At 34.5% G+C, this 11,803-nt stretch overlaps 1 protein-coding gene across 3 annotated transcripts in view; it reads left to right on the top strand.

Moving 5' to 3' along the window:
• The first annotated feature begins 6,856 nt into the window (after positions 1–6,856).
• The window catches only part of mrvi1 (murine retrovirus integration site 1 homolog), a 56,697-nt gene continuing 51,750 nt past the window's right edge, over positions 6,857–11,803 (top strand). For 2 of the 3 annotated variants that reach the window (XM_058782339.1, XM_058782337.1), the window contains exons 1-5: positions 6,858–6,985; positions 7,226–7,372; positions 8,416–8,510; positions 8,599–9,151; positions 10,082–10,211. In XM_058782339.1, coding sequence (XP_058638322.1) covers positions 7,244–7,372; positions 8,416–8,510; positions 8,599–9,151; positions 10,082–10,211 — 907 coding nt within the window. In that variant the 5' untranslated portion in view covers positions 6,858–6,985; positions 7,226–7,243. Of the gene's footprint in view, positions 6,986–7,225; positions 7,373–8,415; positions 8,511–8,598; positions 9,152–10,081; positions 10,212–11,803 lie in introns of all 3 variants that reach the window. The other variant, XM_058782338.1, reaches the window with a different exon arrangement.

Below are 11,803 nucleotides of genomic sequence, written 5' to 3'. Positions count from 1 at the left end.
ATAATAATAAATATACAACAAAATGTAAGTAGTATAATTATATCTAATATAAACATATATTATTTATATATTTATATTACTTGTAAAATATAATTACATATTTATACTAATGTTGATGACAAATATACAATTATATGATAATAGTATAATATAAAATTATAATACAAAGTTATATAGATTATTATTAATAATAATAGTAATACCTTGATATTATATTATTTATTTAATATATGTAAATATATTAAAATAAAAAATATGTATATTATATTTATATCTAAATTTATAATATTATACAGATAAATTATAATAACAATAACAAATACACAATGACATTATAATAGTATATTTGTATCTAAAATTATAATAAAATATTAAATAGACAAAATAATATTAAAATTAAATTATTAAAATTAATATTATTAATAAATTAACCATGAAAGTAGTATACCTTATTATACTGTATAGATTAATCATAATAATTATACATAGACAATAATATGACAATAGTTTAATTATATCTAAAATTATAGTGTGATATAACATTTTATGGAATAATAAAATAATAATACTATTGACTACGAGAAATACTCTGAAGGTTTGATATGTTTGGTAAAATGGACGAGGACAATTAGTGGGTGGTGCTAATATTAATGAGTGCTGGCCTTGAAACATTTGATATGGAAAACTGCCGAATGTTAATTAAAATGGTCCATTACAGCATTGTTTTGTCCTGCTAGAAGCACACAGGCAGTGAATGGAGGGCGTTTGGGGGGAGGTAGCCATGTCATCTGGTTTTGATGTGTGCCAGTGCGCGTCTATGATGAAAAGAGGCAAAGGCTCTCTAAAGATCAGCTGTTGCTTTTAGAAGCATTGAGATCCACAAGCAACAAGGATGTTGCACATACTACACAACACTGTAACTATGACCAAGAATGAACTATATGTATGATTGTCAACAGATCATCCATGCTGTTTTGATAATGCCATCCTTGTGTGTTCTAAAAGGATTATAGTCATCTAAAAAGGTATGTAATTTTACATTGCATTTCATGCCAAAATAGTACATCATTCTGTTATTTCTGATGTCTCAGTTGTTGTCATTATCATATTTCAGTAAAACCATGAAACAGAAGATCTCATTAGGTCATCTTCAGTGATTCTGGAAAATGTAAGTCCTTCTCTGAATGAAATGAAGGGTATTGAGATACAGATGTCATTGGAGCAACAATATCAGAGTTTTCTTTCTCTGGTTGTCAGTGGCTATGGCCTCAGAGAAGCTGACTGGACGCCAGGGCTCTTTAGAGGAAGACTTTGGGCCCCATCTTTCCTCTTTCAGGCTCGTATCACAGAATCATGGCTGTAATGGATGCAGCGTCCCGAGTCTTTCCCTCGACTCTGGGACATATTCAGTGGAGCCCTGCCATCTGCTTGAGAGCAGTGAAGGTGATATGATGCTTTGTTAGTGTTTTGATACTATCATATATATTTTCTGAGAGTGCAGCTGTAATTACAGTCATCTTACCTGTGTCTTTACATTGCTTTAGATTTTACATCAGAAAACAGGACTCTGTGTGATTGTGCTGACACCAATGGCTTTTCAGAGGAAGAACTCCTGAACATAACATTTGAAGCATGTGACACTACTGGCAAAGGTACGGTTTCCTCTTTAAACAGTACACCAGATGCAGACTTGCACGTTTGGGGTCTTTTGAAAGAAATGACTTTTATTTTAATACTTTTATTTAATTTAAATACTTTTATTTAGTAAGGATGCAGCATACAGTATGCAGTAAATTGATCAAAAGTGACAGTAAAGACATTGCACACACACATAATATATACTGTAAGTACATTCATTCACTGTAAAAAAAAAAAATCTGTAAACTTTACGGTAAAAAACAGCCAGCTGTGGTTGCCAGAATGTTACTGTAAAAAAATACAGTAGCAACATTTTAGGTTTTACAGTTTTAACTTAAATTTACAGTTAAATACCGTAATTTCATTAACTGATATAGTATACCAACCTATTGAAGTACTGAAATATGTTTTGTACCTTTGTAATATGCTGATAACCACCAAAAGCAGGTAGTGATGAGAGTCACATGATGAACCAAAGCCTATCACAAGCAGCTTTTAAATATTAACATATATAGAAGGTGCACAGTATCATTCACACAAACACTAAACACCATCATGGTAGCACACATGAAACTGAAATAAACATTAATTTAACAACATTAGATGTATCATACAAACCTAATGTACAAAACTGATAAGAAAAAACTAACAAAAAAAAAACATCAAATTTGAAATGTAATGCAGGGAATTCTGGGAATGTCAATTTATGGTTATTCACTGTAAATTATACGTTCTTTTTCTCTTCCAAAAATGGTACTACCATAAAATTACACGTAATGTCCAATACAGTTTTTCACCATATATAGTATAGGGGAACATATCGTTAACCATTTAACAGGTTTTTACTGTAGCATTTTTACAGTCTTTTAACCTTAAATTCACAGGCATTTTTTACAGTGAAAAAAATATATAACAAATTACTTTGCTTTTTTTTTTCAATTTATTCGTATTTGCTGTTCTTTTGGATTATATAAATAAATGACCTTTCCATTTGTTAAAGAATCCTGAAAAAAGTATCACCGTTTCCACAAAAACTAATTTAAAAATATTAAGCACCAACTATTTTCAACAGTGCTAATAATAAGAAATGTTTCTTGAGCACCAAATCAGTATATTCATGTTCAGATCATGTAACACTGAAGGCTCAAGTAATGATGCAGAAAATTCTGAAAATACATTACAAAAATTGCATTTTAAAAAACCGTACAGACTCCAATCAGTTGAACAGTGTGTCTCTCTGTTACCTACAGGAGAGGTTCAGGCCTCCACTGTGGTGCAGTATCTTCAGTCCATGACGCTCCAAAGCTCCGGCCAGGACAAGCTGACCAATTTACGACATATGCTGGACCCAGAGAACCAGGACCAACCTGTTAGTAGAGATATGTTTCATGCCACCATGAGAGAGTGGATTGGCCAGTGCTGCCGAGATGGGTGAGAGATACAGACAAAAACACAATGTCAGGGTATTTATGTGACGTGATGTGACTAATCTTAAGATGAGATATTATAACGTGTGCTAAACATTGATTTATGTATAGGGCTTCTGAGGATAAAAAACAGCAAACAGGATCAACCTTAAGAAAATTATCTATAACTGGTAAGTGAATAATAATGAAAGGTTTTTTTTTTTTGTGACATTTTAAACTTTCATCTTAAACCAGTCTCACATTGTTCCCATAGGGGCTGAGTATCATCTTCCTTTAAACGAGGCCACATTTACAGATGGAGCTGAATGTCATTGGTCAGTTAAGTGATTTTCATTGTTGATGTACTACATTTTAAGAGCCCAGAAATGGCTTGACAGGTGCAGTTTTCTGTCTTGTATTCACATATTTAAAGATGGACTACAAGCCTTGTTTTGATTCCGTTGGGTCTTTAAGAGCATCTGTGACTTCTGATGATTCTGTGTGGTTTTAGTGAGTCTGCAGATCTGTCAGGTTTAGTGTCTGAGCTCAAATACACCCAGCACAGGTTGAGCGAGCAGAACAGCAGCCTGCTGAGGACCGTTTCTCAGTGTGAGGACACCATCCTGCAGCTCAGTCTGGAGGTGTCAGAGCTGCACACTAAACTGGCCAGGTATCCACTATATGCACTTCTCTTTCCACAAATCTATCTGTCTGTGTCTGTGTCTGTGTGTGTGTGTGTGTGTGTGTGTGTGCATAAAAATATGACTTGACAGATATCAATGGAATGTTCTCTACACTAAATACTAAATTAAATATATTGATATATTAAATTAAAGAAATAGTTGTAGATGAGTTTGATTCTTTATCTGAACACATTTGTAGAAATTTAAGATTGCATCACTCGCTCACCAGTGGATCCTCTGCAGTGAATGGGTGCCGTCAGAATGAGAGTCCAAACAGCTGATAAAAACAGCACAAGTAATCCAAATGACAGCAGTCCAATAATTAACACCTTGTGAAGTGAAAAGCTGTGTTAAAAATATATATATATATATATATAAATAAATAAATAAGATAACTGAATTTCAAACCATTGCTTTTGGCTAAAATACGAGTCCACTATCCAGTTTTCTCCAGTGAAAAAGTCGTCTGGTCTGAATCAGGAGAGAAATGTGCACAGATCAAGTACCATTTACAAGCAAAAACTGTCCAAAACAGTGGATTTTGATGTGAGGAAATGCTTTTTCACTGGAGGAAGCGTTATTATGGATTATAGATTCGTATTTTGGCATTAATGATAGATTTGTGTCTTACAAAGATGCAGCTTTTCCATTCATACGATGTTAATTCATGGACTGCAGTTGTTTGGATTACTTGAGGATTATTGTGATGTTTTTATCAGCTGTTTGGACTCTTATTCTGACGGCATCCATTCACTGCAGAGGATCCATTGGTGAGCAAGTGACTTAATGCTAAATCTGGAATGGCCTGAGGGTGAATACATTTTCAGCAATTTTCCTTTTGGGATGAACTTTGGGTAAATTAGAGATTTAAAAAAATAGAGCTTGGCATAAATAAAACGTGTATTCATTATAAAAATGCCATCAATAAGTAAATACATAAATATTATAGGCTATGCAATGTCATCAGTATAATTGATATAATAAATAATCAATATAGCTTAATAAGGATGTTTTTCTTTTTCTTTCAAATGTCACCAGTACCCAGCTGTTTGTTGTAAGAGCCCGATCCCTTTCAGAGGAACTTGATGAAACCAGATGTGCACTGAGAGAGAGCCAGGACAGAGCTGCAAGAGCACAGGCCAGCAACTGTGCCTTAGTATGAATCATTCACACTCTTGAAGTCATAATACTCATGACACTTGTTTTATAAATGACTATTCTTACCCAATACCTTGACATTTGTCTTTTAGATAAAGGAAAGTGAACGCTTGAAAGCCCTAATCAAAATAACTGAAGAAAAGGTACTGACTTTTATAGAATCATACATTGTGAATAAGTATTTCGAAATAGCTCTGTTATGTGTTAAATCACAATTTTTTCTACAGAATGAAAAATTAACCCTTGAGAGGAACCTTGCTGAAGATCGAATAAACAAACTGAGGAGAGAAAACTCTGAATTAAGGGTGAGAAAATGCGTAAGTGTGCATTATATATGGCCACAGAGTGAGCTACAGTATATTAATACTGTCTGATCATGTTCACAGGGAGAATTAGAAGACTCTCATATGGTACTGGCTGTGAAAGACAGGGATCTTACAAAGGTGATATTAAACGCTGTGGTGATCGATTTTACTGTGTTGAGTACATTTTGTCTTTCTTTATAGCACTTGTTGTTTATTCCACATAGAAAAGCGTCCTGCTGGAAAAGCTGAAGGACATTCACTTTGAAAGTCACAAAATTATTGAGGTATTCCTTTGTTGAGAACATGCTTGTGACCGTGTGGAAGAATGGTTTGACTGTTCAGTAATGTGTTCTGTTGTCTGCTAATGCATCTGAAGGGCCTGCAGTCAGAATTGATGAGGCTACAAGAGCACTCACAGCAAGCTCTCTTCAGGTAAACACTACCGATGCACCTCTCCGTCAGTCTGTTGTTTCAATAGCAGGAAAAATCAGTTGGAACTTGTGAAAAGCAGCAAAAAAGTATAATTTATGCTCTAAATGTAATCATTTTTGGCAGGTTAAATAAATACCACATCAGTTCTTACATTCCACAGAGGACAGGTGTGACAAACCATCAGTCTCTGCACCATGAGATTCAGGAAGCTCAACCGGTAACAGTCCATTTCACATTTACTGCTATACAGTGGATAATCTCTCTGATGCATGAATTATTTAAAAGTTAATGGCCAAATGTATCTTTATAAAAGTTCAGTGTTTTTGGAAATTAAATATAACTTGGATAACAATAATGAATCAACAGCCAACATGTTTGCCATTAAATAAGCTGCATCTGTCATGGCATTTATGTATTAAAAAAAATGAAAAACAAAAACAGAAACTCATTAGCAGGTAAAGCTGCAATTTTTAGGCTTGATCTAGTGCAGGGGTGTCAAACTCAGTTCCTGGAGGCCTGCTCCAACACACAAAACCATGTAGTTTTCAAATAAACCCAAATTACATGATTAGCTGGATCAGGTGTGTTTAATTAGGGTTACATCTAAACTCTGCAGGGCTCCGGCCCTCCAGGAAGTTTGACACCCCTGCACTAGATCAAGCCTAAAAATTACATTTGGGGAGACATTTTTGTTAATTTTGGTGGTATTTTTGCCCAAAGTCCCCATAAATTTCTGACACTGATGCACAATCTAACAGCTAACATTCCCCACAATGTGGGAGTGTGGGAAAGAAGCCTTTCTGCAAATTAAATGTTTACGCCAGTGGATTTTTATTTTTTTACCGCTTTATTAAACCTTTCAAATAACAGACATTGTCACCTTTCCATTGTGAAATACATCAACGATAAATCCAAGCAGCATAATCATAAAAACAATAATACGATAGCCTAATACATAATAAAATAATAAAAATTAAATAAAAGTATATAAATTAAATTAAAAACAAATTAAATTACAGTTCAGGGGGTTAATCTATGTTGCCAGTAATTTAGAAAGTTTTAAGGCACTTTTGTTTTTTGTTGTTTTAAGGATTAAAATAAAATAATTAGGCTTAAAGAAACTTTAAGAAAACCTACATTCCTTTAAATAAAACGTGTCTACTATCAACATGCACAAAATTAAATCTCTTTTTTTGTTTACGCCAGTAGGAAGTCTTTTTAAGTGAATCATTGTATCATTCGGTTCAAAACCACCGATTCCTTCTGAACCGAAGCATCGTATTGATTCTGTGTTGGCTGTATTTCAAAGTTTTCGTTGGCAGCCAAGAAATAGATGAAGAAACTGGCATTATGTCTTTAAAATGTAAGTTACTTGATTAATTGTGTATTGAACTGTTGTTTAAAAACAGTGTTTCTCATAATCGCTGTTCATCTCATTACATTGTCAGCAACGGTCAAACAATCGCGCGTGCTGGTTTTTAGATGCAGAATTGCACCGTCAATTAAAGATCATCAGTGCATCAGAGAGTTAAACAATTTACACGTCGAAGTGAAATAAACGTAATGGCTGTACATTATATGTTCTCCTCTTCTTTTCTTTCAGTCGCAGAAGAATGTGGCTATGGAGTTGATTAGTGGTTCGCTGAACCGGATCTTACCCAGCGTCCCTCAGAGAGGAACCATTCAGAGCCTCCAGAAGATCAAACCTGTAGAGATTTCCAATATACTCCACACACAGCTCTCAGAGACTGTGAGCAACACTTACACAACATCCACATGATATACTGGGGGCTTTGTCTGAAGTTAATAAAATAATAACAGTGAATGAAAGTTATTTTACAGTTTATTATTATTAGCAGTAGTAGTAGTAGTATTCAGTACTCACAGTAATGCCCGCTTCAAAGTTTTTGAAAATTGCAGGGATATTTGCAGCGTTTTTGTGTTGTTTTGCAGTGAAAACCCATTGATAATCATGATTGCATAATTAGTGTAAGTGACAGTACAATACCAGTACAATATGTAATTGCTATCACTTGACATTTTAAATGTTTTTACAATTTATTAATTGCAATTTTTACCATTATGTCTTTGTTTTTGTATTTTTTTTTCTTTTTCTTTTAATAGTATTATCTGTTATCACATTTGCTCAAATATTTAAAAAGTGCATATCCATTTAATAAATGAACGCAAAATCCAGGAGGCACGGAGTTATTATTATTATTATCATCATCATAATTATTGTTGTTGTTGTTTTGTTGTCCTGTTGTTGTTAATTAATTATTTTTTAATCAACTAGTTCATGTTTTAATATTGAAAACCTGATCTGCTGAATCAGACCTGAAGGGATAGTGAGGGATATTAAAATTAACTCAAACTAAAACCATAAATAAAACAAAAACATTTTCATGAAATAAATGTGAAATAAAATAAAATAAAATAAATATTCCAAAAACGTTTTTATTTCAGCCAGTTTCTCAGGAAACATTGGCATTGTTTAGTTTAATTTGACTAAAATAATTAAAATGATATTAATAAAAACTAATAGAAATATTGATAATAATAATAAAAAATGAAAGCACAACTAAAACTAAATTACTAAAACTTTAACTAAAATTAAAATGAAACAGAAAAGATAAAAATAACCAATTCAAAATGTTAATGAAAAAACTATAATACTATATCGATGCTAATATAAGATTGTAGTCAACACAAAAATGAAAATTTGATCTGATTTTACCCTCATGTCATTCCATACCTGTAGTACTTTCTTGTTTTGTATTATGTGCTCTTCAGGACAAAGTTGGCAACAGTGCAAATGAGAAGTTACAGAGACACTATCTGCAGAAGCAACAACAACATGGAAGTTCTAGGCATCAGCTGGTCACACTGTAAGGAATCACTTCTGATATCTTGCGCTATCTTATAAGATAACATTGCTTTGCATTGCATGATGCATGTTGTCCATCTGCTTTCCAGTCTGAAAGAGCTGGAGCTTTTTGAATCTCCGCTGGCAGCGCAAGGACAGCACAAGGCCAAGCATCAGACACAGGAAGCCCACATAGCGGCCGCCATCACATGGTGGACAGGCCAGACTAAAGAGGGCAAGAAAAACCAGGCTGCCCAAGTTCCACAAGAAACTGTGATGGACATTCAGAAGCAGATGCAAAGCCTGGAAGTCAATCACATAACAACCCAGCTGGAAGAGACTAAGCGTGGCATGAAGGTGCTTCTCAAAGACCAGGGAACGAGCACCGGTGACGATGCTCAGATTCAGTTTAGGGATGTGGCTGTGGTCACTGATTCATCAGCAGAGCATTTGGCTGCAGAAGACCTGCTGAAGTCCTTGAGGAAAGTGGAGGACATGGCGGCGCAGGCCTTGCGGGCAGCTCAGGTGCTCATGGGCAGCGAGAAGAGGATGAAGGAGAGGATAGAGGCCATCGGCATGAGGGTGGAGAAAGCACTGAGCAGAGCTAAAGCTACTGAGAGTCAGCTCAGCGCCCTGGAGGCCACCATCTCTGCTAACACACAGGTATGGACTGGCACAGAATGACTTGCACCACATGCATGGAAAAATTATGATGTGGTAATGTTTTAATATTATTTTAAAGTCTCTTATGCACCTATGTTGTCAATAATATAGTATAATACAGACAAAACAGTTTAAATGTTACTTATTGCTGTGATGGCAAAGTTGAATTTTCAGCAGCCATTAGTCATATGATCCTTCAGAAATAATTCTAATATGCTAATTTGGTGCTCAATTTATTGGTGCTCCATAATTGATAATTGTTCTTCTTCTTATTGTATCTTCTTATTAACTGTGATACATTTAGTCTTTCTTTCATTCTTTGCGAAGAAAGTTCAATTAACAGCATTTTTTAAAAATAGTAATCTTTTCTAACATTATGAATGTCTTCACTTTTGATCAATTTATTACATCCTTTCTGAATAAAAGTATTTTTCTTTATCTTGCTTACCCCAAACTTTTGAATAGTAGTGTATCATGGTTTCCACAAAAATATTAAGCATCAAAAAAAAAAAAAAAAAAAAAGTAACTGAAAAGGCATTTAATAACTTACAAAAGATTTGTATTTTTAAATAAATGCTCTTCTTTTGAACTTTGTATTCATCAAAGTATCCTGAAAAAATAAATGCATTAGGAGCAGTGGCTGTTAAAATTTCAGTTTTACATGACAGGAAATAAATTAAGTTTTATAATATTTCCAAATAAAAAACAGTTGTTGTAAACGGTGCTATATTTCACAATATTATGTTTTTACTGTATTTTTGATCAAATAAATGCAGCCTTGGTGAGCATTAAAGATTTGTTTCAGAAACATTAAGAAAATTGTATTTATTCCGAACTTTTGACCACTAGTATGTACGTACAGTATATAAAGTACGTGATCTGATTACATCATGTTATAATTGATCTAACATGTTGTTTGTATTGTTCTAGTCGTTATGTATGTCTCAGTCCGTGGCTACTGGGCTCCTGGTGGATTGTAGCTCAGCCGCCGTTACATCCTGTTCCACACCCGAGCCTGTCGCTCAGGAGAGCGTCCTCACTCCACTTTCATCTGAAAACGGTATTATTTACCTTAAAAGTTACTAAAACATTTCAGACGACTCTTCTAAGATTATTGATTACTATATCAATAGATTACTTCTAAGATTACTATATGATGGCAACTTTTAGTAACGTTTTATGTAACAGTCCTTAAATTTGATTGAGTTCTTGTTTGCGTTCAGTGGCTGCAAATCATAATTGCATACTAGCTTATTACACTTTTTTTTTTTTTTTGTAATATATTTACATAAGTAGGATTCTTTTCCAAATTCAGCCTATTTAGTCAGATTTTTTTTTTTTTAATCTGTGGCCACATCTGTCGTTATGAGTGAGCCACTGAATCATTTATTCAAACGATACTTTTTAAACCCACTAATTCATTCAGGAATGAACAAGTAACTGTATCTAAGCAAAGATTGTTTATTGAACTGTTGTGTAAAAGCAATATCGCAGATCATTCGATTAACGATGAACATTGACTGACATTAGCGTATAAATTTGTCATGGACGTGAAAATGTCAGAATCTTATTTCTTCAAATAATAAACCCAGCAAAAATCACCTGAATAAATATATAGCGAACTGTAACGTAAGGGGCATGACAACGGAGGTGTGGATCCAAATGCAGCTTTATGTAATAAAATGTATTCAGACAGGCCGGGTCAGTATCAGCAAACAGAGTAATCCAAAGTAATACAAAAGTGTTATCCACAGAGCAGGCAAAGGTCAGGGCAGGCAGCAAACAATCATGAAACAAGGAACAGTCCAAGATCAGAACACAAAGGCAAGGCATGGCAAGGAAACACGGAAGACCAGGGGCCTGTACCATATAGCCGGTTTAGCTGGCTAGCCAGGTCAATTTCAGTTTAGTTTGCACCAATCCCGGTGTTTTAGGTACCATGTAAGTGGCTTGGCTTTTAGCTGCTTTCATTTCCATAGTAACTTATACTCCACAGCTAACCTGTTCCAGGGCAGGTTATGTTCTGAGTTACAGATCTCAAACTAAAATTGGACCAATCAGATGTGAGCAAAGTGACACGTCTGACACAAAAAAAGTCACTTCCCCAGTTTCTCTTGCTCCAAATTAAAGGTCCTAGTATAAAAAAAAATTTGTCTGGCCAAAAACAAAAATTGAGTTTTAATTATATGATTTATATTATTGTTAATCCATTACACACAAGCAATTTTAGTTTAACAGTTATTATAAATCATTTATTTTAAATGAATGTTAATATATACAGATCGTATGTTCACCATATTCACCATATTATTCAATCTCTTAACCTTTAGCAAAACCTTTAACCAAGGCTTGTGATTGGCTGTTTGCCAGTGATGTCACACATTCGTGTGCACATGCTCCACAAACTCAGGATCAAAGCCTGAGTTGACAAAGAAAGTTGATGATCAGCATCATGGTAGCAACAAAGCCGGATTGGAGTGGTTTGGTTTTGTCAACTTGAAACTAATATCATGGTACAGGCCCCAGGAAACATTACAGGCTAACAATCAACAGCGACGTGAAAGTGTGTGCGTGCCATTCTTATAGTGAGACTAATGAGGTAATGAGAGACGGGTGATAGCAATTGATTATGAGCGCAGATGAGTCTAGGCA

Source organism: Onychostoma macrolepis, chromosome 07, assembly GCF_012432095.1.
Source record: "Onychostoma macrolepis isolate SWU-2019 chromosome 07, ASM1243209v1, whole genome shotgun sequence".
Lineage (NCBI taxonomy): Eukaryota > Metazoa > Chordata > Actinopteri > Cypriniformes > Cyprinidae > Onychostoma > Onychostoma macrolepis.
The sequence above is the reverse complement of the archived record's forward strand: the minus strand, read 5'-3'. Positions and strand labels throughout refer to the sequence as shown.